Source organism: Struthio camelus, chromosome 8 (assembly GCF_040807025.1).
Source record: "Struthio camelus isolate bStrCam1 chromosome 8, bStrCam1.hap1, whole genome shotgun sequence".
Taxonomy (NCBI): Eukaryota; Metazoa; Chordata; class Aves; order Struthioniformes; family Struthionidae; genus Struthio; species Struthio camelus.
Window position 1 is genome coordinate 27,231,175 of NC_090949.1, and position 18,152 is coordinate 27,249,326.

Consider the following 18,152-nt stretch of genomic DNA (forward strand, 5'->3'; position numbering starts at 1 on the left):
CTTCATTTTACTTTCTGAGCTAAGCAGAGAGAGAGCAGAGCCCCAGTGGGGCAGGCCTGCTGCAGAAACAAGGGAGCCAAAGGTTCAGCCCAAAACTGCAAAAGAAAGGAACTGAAAACTCGCTCTCTTCTTCCCGGATCAGGTTCTTCTCCAAGGTTAGGTTCACATATACTTAAATGAAACATATAAGCCCATAAACACTCTCTTCTACCCTAATGCTAACAAGGTTTTTTAACATATTTTTCCAAAGAAAATTAAAAGCTCACACACCACAAGCGGCAATTCACAGCCCAAGAGCTGAACGCGGCTTTACAGAGATACTCAGATGAGGGAAATATGAGACATGTTAATTTTTTAAGTTTTCCAAAGGTCCTATCTTAGGTTAAGAGGGAATAATCATAAAACATCGAACATCAAAGCAAGCATCAAATAGCGGCAAAGCACATTCCCCTGCACAAAGCTTCAGAAACACAGCACACAGGCACACGTGGTTCATGTTACTGCAATTTTAGCACAGTTAAATATTTCCTAGAAGATTCCTTCTCTATGTGGCCAAAATTAAGATCTGCTGTAAACAACTTGCATGTTGGAAGCAGAGAAAGCCAGTTTCTCACCTTGGCTAAGCAGAAATGGATAAAAGCATATATAAGCTGCGAACAAACTCCCATTGCCTGTTTATGCCAGAAACCAGAACTTGTCACACGTTCTCTCTGAGGGGGAAAAAAAAAAAAAAGAAGTATTCAAGCCTGTTTCTGTTAGCCAAAACTAAATATTTTGTTTCTTTGGCTTTATTTTTCAGGCCTCCTTAGCTTCTTTAAACTAGCACCATTCTGCCTGCAGTAATCAACCACCTAGTTAAAAAGACCCCTCTGCTTCCAGGTGGTCTGTCTACATTTCTAAAAAAGACTCGAAAGCCAATAAATAAATCTGCTCAAAAAAATCCAAGCTAAGATTCCAGCTGTGACAGTTTTGCTAGCTCTCTCTGCATTACCAGCGAGAAACTCTGGTGTTTTTAATCATCTCCGATTCCAGTTTCTATAATATACTCCAGAACACACTCAAGAAATATCTCACCTATGAGGGAGCAGCAATAAACAGATCATAAGGTTTAATGTCTAACAATCCTTCACTTTAATTATATATGTTAAGAAGAAGTAATTAGAAATATAAAGGGCAGAATATATATTTAAAATGTTCAACAGTTTCCACCATGATAGGACTCATTAACCTCTCCTGGCCCCTTTCATGTGGTCTAAAGTATTTTAATATACATGGTAGGATAAAGTAAGCTACCTGTAAAAAGATAAAATAAAAATGAATTAGTAAATTGGAAGCACATTGTACGACAACTACCCCACCTCAAAATTAGGAGCGCTGAGAAAAATTAAACTCCCTTAGTAGCGTTCTGACGGGGGACACGAGATTTCAACATGAAAATAATGTTTTCATGAAACATGGTGTTCCTTCCAAACCTGTTTCTGCTGGAATCAGTCTTAAACCTAGACCCAGGAAGAGACTAATCTTTACATAAAACAAAAACAATCGTAACTAGGCCTAGAGAGCCCCATGAAAGTGTTTTCCCCAAAATAAACAGCCCTATAAAGAAGCGTACCATCTACATCCTTAAAAACAACTGTATACAAATTTGGACTCTGTTCCATACTACACTGCAGGTGAGGGAGACCAAAGGCTTGCCCTCTCTTTTTGTTAGGAAAAAATTAACAGTAGTTTCAACCATGTTAAAAGCACAGTAACTCCTCTTCGTGTTTTTCCCTCTGAAGTTGCATTTCAACGGGCGTATTTACAAATGGTCCGATAAAAGCTTCCAACAAAAAGCTTCCAAGCCAAAGCTTCTCTAAAGCTTCTTCTCAAACGCCAAAGGCCAACCGGCAGGTAGCACATCTATCGCAATCTTTGACCAAACAGAAGGCAGTCGAAGCCGAGCTAGAAAATTCCCCACGCCTCTATGTCCAGCTTAACCACAGAGAGGAGGAACAGCATGCCACCGCGGGAAGGTACACAGGACTGACCTGCAAAGCATCAGATAAAATATCCAGGATTAATTGCAGCTTTGAAAAACAGGCTCGCTCCAAGTGTTTACAAAGCCAGCGCATTTTTAAAGCTCTGCTTCATTGTTGCTCTAACAGCAAAAGTAAATTCCGCATATGTACTTATGGCTGGACCGCATACCACGACATCGGGGCACAAAGGCTTATCTCGGAGAGCTCCTATTTTGCAGGGGAGGTATGCGGTACGCACCGTATACGTTCCCAAGTGGTTAGCTATAATGCATAAAGTAACATGAAGCTTGATGCTTACTGTTAACAGTAAAAAGTATCCTTCCAAACAGCAGTCCCAAGAGCAATTTAAAAAAGTAAACTCCCACCTAAAATTGCCACAGATACTTGCCTACCCATACGCAGACGCGACAACTCAAGGGCAAACTGTATTATACTATATTAGGAAGCGCAGACCAGAAACATGAATTTGTTATGCTGGATAATAGCCTACTGTCAAAATCCACTGAAGGTCTTTTCTCTCTCCAAGAACCCAAGAGATAATGGTGTAAAACTTTTGTTCATAAATATTTATGTGAGCAAACTTGTTAAAAATTAACTGCCACCGTTAAAGGTTTTGTATCCTTCAGAACTCCCAGCATGCAATGCCGTGGCATGCTTTATATTAAGCCTGGCATTTCTGCATTCCTTTCCTGCATGCTTTTGTCATTTGTCTAAAAATTAAAAGAAAAAAAAAAAACCCACACACCACACACACACAAAGACGGGATCTGTACACATAATAATAAAGCAGTTTTTAAGAAGACAAAGATGCCTGTGTTCAACATCCAAGATCTTTCTTTGGGCTGGGGGGGGGGGGGGGGAAATCAATTTAATGACTCCAGTGAGATCAGGGTTTAAGCCTCGTTTAAGTTTTACTAAGCATAAAGGAATTATTAGCTGATAATGTGGGCATATATGTTTTTCTCAAACCTGCCAGATTTGTAAGCACAAGAGAGTTCTAGACCAAAACGCTTTGTCCACGTGACTCCAACCCTCGCCCCACCACGCCATCGTCAACCTCCAAGAAGGCCACTCCAGTTGGATTTTATTTTTAAATTTTTCAAAGAGGATTTTTCCAACCACAAAGAGGAGGAATTTCATGTCTGTTCAATTTAGGGCTTTTTTTCGCAGGTCTGAGTCAGAAACGCAACCGTACAAACATCTGATCTTTATTAGCAACGATCTCCACTGTGCAAACATCAGGTTGCAACGCTGCGAGCCCATGGTTGCCCATTAAAGAGATCATTTGAGGGGAACAGTAGTTTTGATTCAGCACTGCCAACCATCAAGCAAGCCAGGGCTTTTTCCCAGGCTTAATGACTCCCATATAAGCCGACAACCAAGTTCCTATGTTAATTGCAAACACAGAGCGCGTTTGCGTCCCGGGTGGCTCCAGCTCTTCTCCCTCACCTTTTGGGGAGCATCTTCGGGACGGATGCGGAAAGTCGGCAGACAACGTTTCTTTTCCGCTGTGCCCACCCGAGACAAACGCGTCGCCCTCCGCGGCCGTTCGCTTCGCGCAAACCTTCCCCCGGGGCCGTGCTGCAAAGGAGGGCGGCCGCGGCCCCTGGACCCCCCCCAGGCCTCATGCCTGGGGGGCAGAAACGGAGTCGTCCGATTGCACCGCATCTGCTCAAAGACGAGGTGCGCTGAGGACGATACCCCAAAAAACACCCTTCTCCAGGAAAAGGTCCGCGGCGAGCAGCCCGCACCCCTTTGGCGCTGTGAAAACGAGCGAAGCGCACGCAGCCTCCGCCGCCAACGCTTCCAGAACGCGCCGCTTCGCCCAAGAGCTTACGTTTTGGCCAACAACGGGTGCGAGCTCTAATTTCAAAGCTCAGGAGTCGGTTTAGACTTGCCAAGGGAGGTGAGATGCCGGAGACCGGACCATCCCCGTCCTCTGGCTCGCCGGCTCTGGGCGGTACAGAGGCGACGCCGACCCGGCACTCGGGGAGAGCGTTTGAATGCTGGATGTCACCAGGGCCGCTTCGGGACTGCTTTGCAAGCCACACACACACCTGACCCCAGCCTCACCGAGAGCGTTCACAACATTAACCTCTTCCGAGCCACATTAAAAAAAAAAAATCCTCTCTAATTTAAAAAAAAAAAAAAATCCTTTGTACAGAACCAGCCCTGATTTTAGGCAACCGTTACCTAAGTCTCCCATGCTGGCTGCGGCTTGCATCCATACTTTGATAGACAGTTTAACCAAACATTACCCAAAGCAAGCTATTTTTTTTCCTTTAATTTTAAAGTTCCTCCAGAGCTACTTCGCTCTCTCTAAAAAAAATTATTCGGTTTTGAGTTTCAAAGTATTTTAAATAGACTCAGAATAATTAATCTTCTTAACGCAGCCCTTAGAAAATTCACAAAAAAAGGGGTATAATCATATCCTCAGAGAAAAACCTTTTGTGTTACATGAATTTTCACTACATATCCTCAGAGGCAAAAGAAACATTTTTTTTCTGTTTTCTATTTTCATGCCTCAACTGGAAAATGTTTTGATAATGCCCTTTTGAATGTAAACTGTACTAAATGTGAATTTTCTCTTCTTTTAAAGCAGTTTTTCCCCGAATGGAAGGAGGGCTCTTTAAACAAACACAGCAGAACTAACCATCCCTTAAAACAAAACAAAACAAAAAAAAAAAAAAGAAGGAACACCCTCCCTTCACGCATTCACGCCATACCCTGGCACAAGACGAATTTACATTTCCACATTTGCAAAACAAATTTCAGCCTAATGTCATTTTAATGGGAACACGCACTTCAATCACTTTTAATAATAACCAGGAGCAGATTATTTTATGTAAAACACTATAATTTGTTTCTCTTTAAATACATACAAGCGCACGCCAGATTTCCGACGGGGACAGGGACTGGAGGGGCCAGGGGAAGAGGAAAAGCATTTCCCCCCGGCTCCTACAGCCCCCCCTCCTCAAACGCACACAACAGCCGCTTAACCGTGCACGAATAGGAACAGCAGTAACACATGAAAGCCGGGGCGCCGCGTCCCCGCCCCGCCGGCGGCCGCGCTACCTGACAGCCCACCCGACGTGTCAATCCCAGCGGCGCATTTCATCTCCCGGCCAGAGGCGCCCCGCCGGGGGGGGGGGGGAGCGCAAGCGAGACCCCCCCCCTCTGTTTTCTTTTTTCCTTTTAAGGGTGGGAACCCCCCACACGGGGAAAACAAAGCGCTCAGCGAGGCGCGGAGCGGGGCGGCGGGGGGAGCGGCGGGGACGGGGCAGCCCCGCGCCGCGCCCCCCCGACGGCGGCGGCCGGACGGGGCCGGGGACGGGGCGGTTTTGCCTGTCACACCGGCGGGACGCGGCGGACAAAAGGCCGCGCTGCCCCGCGGCGGGGGCCGGGGCAACTCACCCACTTGCAGCGCGTTGTCCACCGCGCCCGTCTCCAGCAGGCGGATGCCGCGGCGGAAGGGCAGCCCCTCGCCGGGCGGCGCGGCGGCGGCGGCCCCGGTGGCGGCGGCGGCGCCGGGCGGCGGCGGCGGCGGCGGCCCGGCCGCGGGGCTCTCGTCGCCGGCCGTAGCGCCCGCGGCGGGGGCGGCGGCGGCGGCGGGTCCCCCCCCCGCGGCGGCGGCGGCGGCGGCGGGCGAGGCGGCGGCGGGCGAGGCGGCGGCGGCGGCGCGGCCGGGCTGGAAGCTGGAGTACATGCAGATCTGCCGCTCGCTGCGGGGGAAGCTCCAGTAGACGATGCGGCGCTGCACGGGCTCGGGGATGCGCTGGAAGCGGCCCTCCACCCGCTCGAAGGCCCAGCTGCCCGCCACCCGCTTGGCCGCCGCGTCCAGCAACGACTCGGGCTGCAGCAGGCTCCCCGCCCCGCCGCCCCCCGCCGCCCCCGCCGCCGCCGCCCCCGCCGCCGCCGCCGGGCAGCAGCCGGCCAGCGCCGCCGGCGCCCCGCTGGCCCCCGCGCCCGGCGCCGCGCCGGCCCCCGCCGCCCCGGGCCGCGGGTGGGGCGCGCCGGGGCCCCCCGCGGGGCAGGTCCGCGAGCACAGGCGCTTGGGGCCCGGGGCGCCGGCGGGCAGCGGCGGCCGGAGCAGCTCCTCTCCCTCTCCTCCCTCCGCCATGGCTGCGACCGACTGAGCCGGGCGAGGGGAGGAGAGACGGCGAGAGGAGGAGGAGGGGGGGGCGGAGGTGGAGACTGCAGGGGGTGGTCCCGCCGCCGCCGAGCCGGCCCCCGCCGGGGAGGGGAGGGGAGGGGAGGGCCGGGCCCCCTGCTCGCCCCCCTGCTCAGCCCGGGGACCCCGTCGCTGCCTCTGCGCCGGGTGGGGAAGCCCCGGTGCGGCGGGCCGTGAGGGCAGCCGGGTGCTGAGTCAGAGGCAGCGAAGGGGCGAGATGTGGCTGGCAACCACGCTGGTGTGCTGGGGATGGCCGGCGGGAGGGCGGCCGTTCGCTGCTGCTCGCGACCGCTCTGCGCCCCCAAACGCCCCGCAGACCCCCAGCAGGTTCTGCCCCCCTCGACACCCAACATAAAGCAGCAAACACCTTCGGGTTTACACCAGAGCAACGCGCTACCCTTTTTGTGCACGTCAGGATTAGCTTTTTTCTTCTAACGCCTTGTAGTAAAGATGCTCATCCCCGGAGGCAGCATCCTCAAACCCAGAGGAAATGCAGCCCAGAGGCACATTCAGCCTTGGGCAGAGGAAACCGAGACCCTCAGGCAGTGCTAACCTCACTCAGAGGGAGCTCTGCCCTGCTCTGAGCTGGGGCTGCATTACAGCGAGGTCCGTTGTGCTGCATGTTGTCTGCGTCGGCACGGTGGAACGAAGGGAGACAACTCTTCTCCGGCTGTGGCAGCCTCCCAGGACTGGCACAGAGACAGGCGGATGGGGAGGGCAGGGGCGGCTGCTGCCCTTCGGGCCGGTCACCCAGCTCCCATGCCCAGCAGGACACCAGCCCAGGATTTTCCCCGGAAGTACATTCCCCTTTCTTTGTCCTGTCTAATTTTACATGACTAACCTTTGAGTTATTGTAGATCCCAGAGTTCAGTTTCCTTACTCTGTCACTCTTAGATTCAGTGCTTCGAGCAATCTTAAAACAATTTTCTTCCACCTGCATTTCAGTCACCTCTAGAGCATTACCAGTTTCTCCCTTGCCGCCATCATCTCCTGTTTGTTCTTCCTGAAAGAGCAAATGTGCATTCCCTGGAACAACAGGATGACACAATTAGAGAACAGGAAATAATGATGCACCTTTACCATGCCACAAGATCAAGACCAAGGTCTCCTTAGCAGCAACTGAAGGAAGGAATGAGATGCTCAGGCGGGTAGTGAGAACGGCCAGAGTTCCTGCTGCAGCGAAACGATGTGTCCATTTCAGAGAATAAGCCACAGGGCTATCGATGAAGGTCACAAAGAGGTTTCCCTAAAGGGCTGAGGTGTTCCTGGTCTTGCTCAAGATCATCGCTGCTAACCTGTGACAGGGCCTGGTAACAGGCACAAAATACTTCATCTTTTCCCCAGGAATTGCTCCCCCTTTCTCTGGTCCTGAAGGGCAGCTTTCACCTTCCATAAGGGCTTACTGCAGAGGGGAGCGCCAGCGAGTGGGGGCTTACGTTGCACTGGGCACTTCATCACACCTGCCGCGTGGTAGCAGCAGCCAGCATTTTCCTCATCCCCTCTGCTTATAGGTCAGCACCAGGAGCTCAGGGAACTGGGGGGGGCTTTTTCCACCTCCGCTCTTCTCTGACTGTAAAGGGACGGCGCAAGGCCATCCCAAACCCTTCCACCGCCCCCGAGGCAGGGCGAGGTGTCCCAGCAGACACCAGTCCAGCAGGACGTGGAGCACTGCTGACGTGGGGGTGGCAGGCACCGGGGTCACACAAGCCCGACTGTGCGGGAATTTCTGCCAGCATCTGAGTCTCCCGGCAGCCGAGAGGATTTGCTCAGGCAGGGTGCGCGGGAGCATGCGGGAGCGGTCGGATGTGACACCTCGGTTTTTCCATTCCCTCTGTGGCCACTTTCTGCAGAGCTCACCTAGTGACAACCTTGAGTGTCCTTACTTATGTCGTCCCCAGCCTGTGCCAATAAAGAGGATTTTAGACTTCAGCCCAAGCGCTGATGTTATTCACAATGAGCTGGTTTTTCACTGCATAAAACATATAATCCACAGTCAAATCAAAGCAAGGTCGGTGCAGCGGATGGACGGTCTGTCTCTGGGGGGTTACTGTGTTATTTCAAAGACAAATCAATCTATTTTTTCCTCTCCTTCTTCATCTGAGCATTTCTTCCTCTCTCCCCATATCTCCCCGTCTCTCCTTGTTCTTTTCATTACTGCCTTGAATTTTGCAAGCGGGGAGCTCTCCTCCTCCCGGAGAACATGGGCAGACCTCTTCTCCCCAGGGAAGGATGCAAAATGTCAGCCTCCCGCCCCACCCCTGATGCTGCTGCTCATTCAGAGCCTGGAACTAGGTACATCAATAATTCACTGCACACTTTCCATAACCCAGCCATTTGCTGAGCCTCGAACACCATCAGCCTCAGCCCCCTCCTGCGTTTGGGGTTGTTCGGCCAGGGTCTGCCCGTGCTGCGATGTATCAACTCTGGGCATTCTGGCCCGAGCATTGATATTATTCACAAAGTGCTGATTTTTCATGCTGGCCCCAGAAAGCAATTTATTGTAAGTGCCTGGCTAGAAAATTTTTTGACGGAAGGGGCTGGAGCCCCCGTGGCTCTACAATGCACTTACTGCCTATGCAATGCTCTAGCATGGGAAATTCTTTAGGTTGCGGCTCAGTTAGAAGTCCAGTTTTAAGCTGCAGGTACTGCAGGGAAAAAACATACTTTCCTCTTGCCGGAAACTAACTTCAAGAGCACCTACAAAGAGAGCAGAAAAGGATCCTGCTGTGACCCACTCTGCTCGGCTGCTCTCCGCAGGTTTCCTGGCATCAGAAAAAGCCGTAACGCCAGTCCCCGAGCCCTAACTCAAGCCTCTGGCTATATTGGGGAGGAAAGTACATTGCTGCATCAAGCAAATAACTGGCATCCGGGACTGCTGGGGTCCACTCCCAGCTCTGACACTGTCATGCAGTTTTGGATATCTCACTTCTGACACATTTTTGCACATTAGGGCCCAATCAGGTTGCAGATAGACAAATCCCTGTGCTTTCTACTGCTGCAGACATGGGCCAAGTGCCACAAGGGTACACAAATAGCAAGCACAGGGGTGGCTGCTCTCTTTGTACGCTCCCACGGGCACACCTCTGGACAGCTGCTCTCCCCAGCGTGCCCAAACTCCATCACCAGCAGAAACCCTCATGGCCTTTTCCTGGGCAGAACAAGGCCTGGGCAATTTCCCCTCTATTTGATGCTCCCACGCGTGTTTGACCTTGCTTTGACTCTGAACAGTAGTTTAATGTTGTGCCCTCAATAACATGGATAACAGTGGCTGAGCCTTGCAGAGATAACAGCAGAGCTTTGCAAGACCCAGTGAGCACCAAGAAAGTCCTCTGACGACAGATGAAGATATGCAATAGCAGCCAAAGCTTTATGGCCAATTAACGATTGGAAATGAGCTAGACGGCGGAGTGCAGACAGCCACCAAGTTCCTGCTCAAGCCACCCAGAGGATTTGCTGCTCCAAAACAGCCAAAGTCAGGTTTATCGGCAACCTGCTTCCCTGTAGCAGCTGGCAGCCCTGGGCACTCGTTCAAAGTGTGGCAGTGTCTGCCTTTCCCATGTCACTAGCACCGCTCAAAGCAGTGGTAAAAAGGACGTAGCGGAATAATACAGCATGCAGCTCCCCTGGCTTAATGCATTGAGGAGCAGAGGGATCTATTCCCCAGGATATTTATTCCTTAGCATCCCTGGGGATCCAGTCTGGAAAGGGGCAGTGAGCTTTACCATATTTAATAATTGGCTTTGCGCGTGAGGGGTGCAATACAGGTTGATTGCCCATGGAGTTGAGCTGCATGGTTAGATTCTCCAGTGTCTAGTAAGGTCTCCAACAAAGTCTAAGTCTGAGCTGGCACTTTCTGCCATCAAGCTGTCTGAATCTCCCTGGAAATCTCCACTGGCTCGTTAGCACTGAGTTCATGCTGCGCTCCTCTTTCAGCAGGGACACAACACAAAGTGGCTTTTCACTACCCAGCTACTTATTTCATGAAACTTTCAGGAATTGACAATCTCAAGGACCTCCTTCAGATGTGCGCTCGTGCGCTCAAGAGAGATGTGCGTGGATTGAAAGCTACCCTCTCCGCTCTCCAAGCGTGTGCTGAATCCAAAGCTTGTGTGGAGGACAGCTGCTGTCGTGCTCGCCTAAATATGGGGAACATCTCCACTCGCCTGTATCTTTCCATATCTGCTCAGCGATGCAGAAGAGTTTAAAGCAAGGGATGATTGGGCTGGGCACTGCCGTTTCTCTGCCCTTCGTTTGCTGCCAAAGGGGAGAGCGATACCAGCTCTGCAGGTGGAGGAAAACCTCAGGCCACCCTTTGACAGCACATTGCCTGAAGCAGGCCCAGCTTCCAGGATCTAACAGCCAGACGCGAGAGGCCTTGAGGTGGTAAGGAGGGGGGTGAACCCAGCAGAGATCCTGGAGGATGGCGGCAGGAGGCTGAGCAGGGCCGAGCTGGAGCTGCCTTCCCTCACAGTCCCTGCAAGATCAGCAAAGTGCTGAGCTGCTGCCTTGCCATAGAGATTTCTGCGCTCGTCCAACAAATGCATTTGCTGTGGAGGCCAGCAGTGGAGCAGCAATTAAGTACAGAGGAGCTGCTGGGCAGGAAGCAGGAGAAAAGGTTGTCTCTCACCTCCCTGGAACGGTCACTAATAGCTCAGAGCGCTCCAGAAAGTTACTCAGCCCCGCGCAGAGAGCTAGCTGCCGGCCCGGCCAGCCTGGCTCCCGCGGTGCTGAGCTCAGCACAGAGCTGCCCTCCGGCACATCGCCCCCATCTTGGTCACTGAAGCTCCCTGCCATTAATTAGAAATGCTAAAATAACCGGGCAATCATTTTGCAGGCTGAAAGAGCAGGAATAAATTATAGAAAAGTGAGGAGTAACCAGGATGTTCCCATTAGCCTTTCGTATGGGGGTTGCCCTGACTTTGGAGACATGAGCGGGCTGCATGGTCCAGCAGGGTGGAAAGGCAGAGTCAGGCTGGGGTTGGGGCTCGTCCCCACACATCAGCAGCTACAGCCCTGCGGGAGGACCGTGACTCCATGACCAACCACCGAATGCTCATCAAGTCCCTCCTATTTACCTGCCTGACTGCCCCCCTGTCGCTGGGATCAGGCCCAGAGACTCATACCGAAACCATCCTGGAAACTGGGCCCTTGGCTCCAGCCCTGGGTGCAGAGGTGCCTTCCCACTTGCCCACACCCAAGGCAAGCCGTGGAGCCCACACTGCTCCAGGGCATTGAGGAAATCCTAAAATGGGCAAGAATGGGCAGAGGGGCAAAGCACAAATCCGTTAAATGTGAATAAATGGTCCCTTGCGGGTTGGCCGGGACACACAGACAGCGAGCAGGTCAGGCGCTCCCGGCAGAGAGCCCTGCCAGGAGGCGCAGGGCACCGATGCTGGTCTTAAAATCTTAACGGCGGAGCGCGGTCAACCACGGAGTAACTTACCCCGGTGCGGTGTAGCCCGCACGGCACGAAGGCGCCGTACGAGCGCCGGGCACCAGCTGCTGCTGCTGGCCAGGGGATGCACCTGCCAGCCGGGCACCCTGCACCGCGCAGCCCCGAGCTCGGGGCTCTCGCTAGGGGCGCACGCAGCAAGGCTGATTGGCTGGTGGGCACAATGCCGTGAGGCTGATTGGCTGGTGGGCACAATGCCACGAGGCTGATTGGCTGAGTGATTACAATGCCGCGAGGCTGATTGGCTGGGTGGTTACAATGCCACAAAGGACGGTGGGGGCTACAGTGCAGCTTGGCTGATTGGCTGGGTGGCCAGAGCACTGCACGCTGATTGGCTGGATGGCTGGATCCAGATGTAGCAATGAGAAAGGGAGATGATGCAGCCGAGGGGGCTCCTACCCAAGCCTGATGGGTCCCCGTCTTGCCTTACGTGGGTTGCGCAGCCCCACCTGGGCAGCGAACAGGCCACAGCAAGGATGAGTGTTTGTAGCAACGCCTACGAGGATGAGACTGCTGCTCTCTTCCCCTGCTATAGGCCACCTTTCCACCCAGGGAACTGCTCCCATCTCCAAAAGAAAAACCCTGATGAAACCAGCTTTGGCAAAAGTCAAGTCATTTCAGCTCAATTTACAATGTTTGCCCATGTGTCTATTATTTCTGGTCTTTACCAAAGGTTTTACTATTTTGGCTGACTCAACTTTCTGTGGTTCCTCAAATGCCTCTAAGAAAATCAGTGTCGCATCTGCCATCTCTCAAGGCCACTTTCAGCAACAGGTGTCATGAGCCACAGCTCAGCAATTTGGAGCATCTGTGGTCATTCCCAGGTCGTTTCTTACTATTCATCTCAACAACGAAAGCCGTTTCCCCTGGTACGTCAATATGAGGCAGCTGAATTGTGGAAAAAAAAGGCTCCAGTCTGGGATGTCTTCCATAGTGAAAAAACAATGAAAATCATTAACTTTGCTCTTTTATAGCTTTATCAGGGTTCTTACCATACCTCAGGAATCACTCGCCCTAACTCAGGCTTTGTGTCTTTTCAGTGTACGTTACGATGCCCTTTAACAGAGGCAGCTCCATAGTAACTCTCGGGTCCCACACGCTCTTCCACCCTTGGGTCCCACACGCTCTTCCGTGGGAAATCAGGTTCATCCTCTTCCTCCAACTAGTTGCTTTAAGAAGCAGTGAGGTATAGTGGTGAAAAATGTAATCCCTCCATCTTGTGCCCTCATAACATTTTTAAATTAGCGCCTCACTTAATTATTCCAAATTAGACACTTTATGCCAGCTTTCCCGATGCCAGTCCAGGGTGCGCAGTGCCCGAACACCAGGTCCTGCTGCCCGAACCAGCCCTGCCAGTCCCCCACGCTGAGCTTGCACAGCTCTAAGCCACCTGATGAAAGAGCAGGACATGGCAGCTCAATGCTATCAGAAACCAAAAATTGTGCCCAGCTAGACTCGAGAAGAGATGGATGGAGAGAGAAATAGCAAATCTGCCTTTGCATGGCAGCCTGTTGCAAGAAGGAAGAGCTTGCTCTCTGCTTTCTGTGCAGTAGGGCAAGAAGAGGGGAGTCTGAGTTTTGGCAAAGGTCCTGTGAATGCGTGGACCAGCTCAGGATCCAGCTCAGCCTTGGGTGTCTGATCCATGCTGCAAATCCGTGTGTGCTGGGTCCCGCACTTGGCTGGCCAGATACCTCTGTCCTGGGGTGCTGTGGTACTGACGGGGCTTTGTCTGCTCTCACTGGGCTCCTTTCAACCTCTGGATCAAAAAAGTAAATAACAGAAGCAAACTGTTCTCTCCATGCCATCTTTCATCGCTGGCGAACAAAGGTTGGAGCTAGAAAAGAGCAGCGCGGAGAAATGGCTGTTTTGTTCCCGCACCGCGACGGCCAGATCGTGCCGGGGAAGCAAAGTCGAGCTGAGCTGCACCGCGGTGGCTCCACGCATGGCGACAGGAGCTACGGGGGAAATAACAGCAGAGGTGGTGTGCAGAGGGAGACAGGGATGACCAGGACTGTATCAGATACGCTTCCTCAGCCCTGCCTGCACCGGTCTCCAGCTCAGTGGCCAAGCTGGGGACAGCAGTCACCAGGGCTGGGTCATTTCTGCAGCTGCTTTCTCTGCTCTATCCCATCTCCACGGGAGATGCTGCACCAAAACAAGCCTGGGCCTAATCACCAGGGACTTCAGTAAGTCAGCCAAAGCAAGGGCCGAGGTTTCCAGCTCTCCTTCCCGGGCTCCCAACCCACGATGGAAATATGTGGCTGCTGTCCCTGGGCAGCAATGTTCCCACTCCTCCCGCACAGGCGAGAGGGGCCTGGATGGGCTGGACTTGGGCTTGGGGGGCAGAAATGCAGCCGCCTGCATTTATTTTGCCTGACAACAGTGATCTCTCTGTGTATTTTCATTCTGTTTTCCTAGGCTCAGCTGCCTCCTCAATGAAATGTTTCCAAAGCAGCCCAGCTTGGCGGCACGCCAGCCCCGGCTGCCAGATGAATGGGCGGAGGAGGAGGGACCCATTCCTCTTCTTGACACAGCATCGCTGCACAAGAGGCCTCTGTTGACATTAGGACTGGCTGTTCCCCGTCCCCCGAGAGGACCCGCCTGGCCTCCGTGGCTGCAGTGCACAGGGCAAAGGCAGCAGGCTGCACGTGATGCGGCACTGGGGTCTGTCCTGCTCCTCTGAGGCGGGGGGAGAGCCACGGACACCAGTACCGTGGGGCATCCCAGCAGCAGAGCATCCTTCCTCTTCCCTCCCACGTCACGGTAATGATGGCTTAGCACTGCCTTCCTGGCCCCAGGCTCCCAAATGAAGCCCCCTGCTTCGTCCTCTTCCCCTCTCTGACCCAGGTAGATTTATAGTTGGACGCTCGTTCCCAGCCTTGTGCAACTCTGGACAGCAAATTCTGTCTCTCCCTTTAAATCTTTTATCTTTCTTTTTAATTGAAAAAAACCTTGCCCAGGAGAGCTGCACCACAGCCTGGGCTGTCCCAGGCAGCAGGACAAGATCGAATGTCCCCAGCAGCCACCAGGGAGGGACAAGAGGCTGTGCTGGCCAGTGGAGCAGCCCCTGGTGACAATAATATACAGCCTGGCACCGGCTTCACCCAAACCCTGCCCATAATGCAGAAATGTAGGACTGCCCCGGCATCCCCGCAGCCCCGCCGCAGCCGCAGGCTGGCTCGTCCCCAGGAGCCTGTGCTGTGACCCTCCCCAGCCTGGCTGGCCCCACGGCAGCCGCAGGACACCCAGTGCTGGTCGTGGGCTGCGGTGGGGAGACGTCCCCATTTGCTCTCCTTGCGGAGGTTTTGCACAGAAGCAGCCCTCTGTGCCCACCAGGTCACCCAGCGAGACCCACGGCAGCCCTGTCCCTTTCTCCAGTCACCCATCACAGTATCACCTCTCCTCCAGGCCCCAGCTTTAGGAGCCGTGCCAGGGAGAGGATGTGGAGTTTAACAAAAAGGCTGAGGAAGCATTTGGAACTAAAAAAAGGAGATAAAAGTCATCAGCATCCTTCCAGTCTGCACCTCTCACGGCTGGCCGGCTCCTCTGGCATCTCCACAGCCGCTGCGGTCCCTGGAAGGTTTCCAGCTGCCGCGGCCACGCTGGTGGGAGCGCGTGTTAACCAAGATCGGGAGAGCTTTGCCGCTCAGAGCTACATTTCAATATCAAACGCATAGCAAATCTTCCCATTTCCCTTTCCAGACCAGAGGGATGAAACTCATCAGGAAACTTGCAGCTGCTTAAGACAGAAGGAAAAAAAAACTTACTGCAATTCAGCAACTTTGCTGAAGTCACTCTGGGAGTCCGCACAGAGCGGGTCTGCAGTGCAGGGAGGGCCAGTAACGAATGGAGCTGCCACTGGATTCAGGACTCAGAAAATAGACAGCTGGTGAGGACTCCCTTACCTTCCTCTGCCTCGGCGGGGGTCAGGTGGCCCCAAATCCTCCCTGAAGCCTCCAGCAAGGAGGGAAATGCCACCCTGTGCTCCAGCCAAAGCTTTGCCGTTGCTTTGCTGCATGGGACACCCATGGTGCTGCGTGCTGCCGACAGCTCGCTCCTCTCCCTGCAGCGGGCTCTGAGCTGCTGCTGTGCGGCAGGGTGAAAGCTGGGAAGAACTGATGCCCAAATCCTTCCAGGCTTTGGCATTTTGAAGATACTCTGCAAGCTTTATAGGGAGCACAACCTAGAAAGGGCCTTTCTGGGCCCTCCTTGTAGAGGCTCACAGAGCATCACTCTCCCACTGTATTTTGTTAGCAGCGAAACTGAGGCAGACAAGGCTTGCGTGGGGTAAGGCAGCAGGTTTGAACCTGAGCACCGCTCGCCCTCTGCATCAGCCAGTGCTGCTCTGGGCAATGCCTGCAGGGGCTGGGGCATGCGAGCAGCAGAGCAGCACGTCACTCTGGCAGGACTTTTCTGCCCTCTCCTGAAAGCAACACAAGGACAGACTTGTCTCCGCAGGATAGAGGACTCAGCGTGGGGAGCCCAAGGTGCAGGATGCGCACCCCTTCCCCACTCCCCAAAAACACAGTGCCAGCTGATGTCCACTCCTTGCCTTCCCTAAGAAAGGATTCAAGGCAGACAGGCAAGAAACCCTGTCCGCTCCTGCCGTGAAGAGTTTTCAAAACACCACACCAGCAGACTCTCGGGGAAGGTGACCACCTCTGGGGAGAAGCACAGCAGCAGTGCGCAGCATCGCACAGCACCCCAGGAAGGGCTAAGCAGTGCAGTGAGAAGTGGGTTGGACCGAGCTTGGACTTGGCTCTGTATCTTAATACTGAAAGCTTTACAAAGGCAGTCCTAGGACCGGCAGAGGACTGCAGAGATTTTTCCTCTTGCACTGGCAGGGTAAAGAGCAGCTGAAGTGGCTCCATGGCTCTAATTTTAAGACAGAAGTAACATGGTCACAGCTAGTCCTTCTGTACTGGGAGGGGCTCTGTGCTTGCAGATGTGTCTGGCGCATCACTGGGACTCAGCAATCCCTCAGTCTCTCCCAAGGGTCTTCATTCTTCTGGGAAGATCGCAACCCAAGTCAGGAGGGTCCATAAGAAATACTTTTGGCAGTGATTGAGTAATTTCATTATTAAACAGAGGATGATAAATGTATTTATAAATCCAGAGAACACCCGTAACCATGCCACCTTGGTACATTCATTCTTCAGGATTTAACTACGCATTACATATCCTCAGTTACTATCATGGGAACATGAAGGTGCCCATGTTCTTTGTACCCCTGAACCGTGGGGCTTGATTACCTGTGTCCTTGACGCATGCATGCATGTATTTCCCCATGCATGTCCCAGCAGGCATGTGCTACATCTGTGCAGGGCTGGATTCCCACAGGAGACATCCATCTGCGGTTCCCATGTGTCCCTGCAATACTGGCTCTGAGGGATGCTTTTCTGAATCCCTTTGTTGTCAGAAAGGGATCCAAGATGGAAAAAGAAAACAGAAAACCTAAAGTATAGACAGTTTTAACTGTTGCTGCGATTCCTAACGCGGTAGCGGCGCCCGCCCTGGAGGCTGGCCCCAGTGCTCGGTGGGGAGGTTGCACCGCCAAAGCTCTCCGAGGCAGCCCTGCTCAGACCATAGGGCAAGCCTCCGGAGTGGCCTGGGAGCCAGCAGGACAGGAGAGGGCTGGGGATGTGCATCTCGCTGCCATCTGGGCAGGGGCATTTCAAAGGCACGTCTCAAGACAGTGCTAGGACAGTGGGACAAGAAGCACTGCCCAGACTTTAGCCTCAGCTTCCCAAGCACCTTGTGCATGGGAGCAGGACCTGGACCGGCCACAGTAACCCTCCGTGGTTCCCAAGTAAGGCTGCTCCACTGGGCTTTGGGGACTCAGGGACATGTTCAGCTCCTGCCAGTGACCAGCACACGCCTCTGCAAACCAAGGACCAGAGTCTGGTTCCCAACAGCACCTGGCAGCACATTGTGGGGACACGCACTGTTCCCACCGCCCATGGCTCCGGTGGAAAAGAGGCCAGCCACACATCGATAAAATGAATTAGTTGTCTCAGCAGCACCGGCAAAATAAGCAAGAGGAGTGGAGCCCGTGAGGCCCGGCCTGCTTTGTTTCAATTACAGCAGCTGCCAGAAGAAAAAGATAACCTCGATATTGATGGCAAAATCAGCAGACAGAGGTGCCCTTGGGGGCTGTTGGGAGCAGGTAGAGGAGGAAGAGGGGAGGGGGAGGAGGAAGAGAGCGAGAGAGACAGAGGAGGGGATTGGGGTCTCTGCAGGACCCCACACTTCCAGCTCTCAGCACAGCCAGGGCCAGTGCCCCACGGGAGAGTGGGGCCAGCTCCACTGGGCTGGTGAGAAAGACCTGCCTGATCGCACTGCCTTTGTCACCATGGGGGCCATCTCCTGTTCATCCTGGCTCTTGCCCCGGCCACTGGGCAGAGCATGCCCCGGCAGCAGTGAGTGGAGGGATGAAGTCTTCCGGGACATGGGGCAGAAATTCAGCTCAGAGAGTCTGTGACAGGACAAGCACCAGCGTATGGACTCA

The 18,152-nt window shown here is 53.5% G+C and overlaps 1 protein-coding gene across 1 annotated transcript in view; it reads right to left on the bottom strand.

Moving 5' to 3' along the window:
• Positions 1-6,141, bottom strand: part of ZSWIM5 (zinc finger SWIM-type containing 5) — a 111,382-nt gene extending 105,241 nt beyond the window's left edge. Inside the window, exon 1 of the mRNA XM_068952942.1 lies at positions 5,436-6,141. Coding sequence (XP_068809043.1) covers positions 5,436-6,141 — 706 coding nt within the window. The remainder of the gene's footprint in view (positions 1-5,435) is intronic.
• Between the last annotated feature and the right edge of the window lie 12,011 nt (positions 6,142-18,152).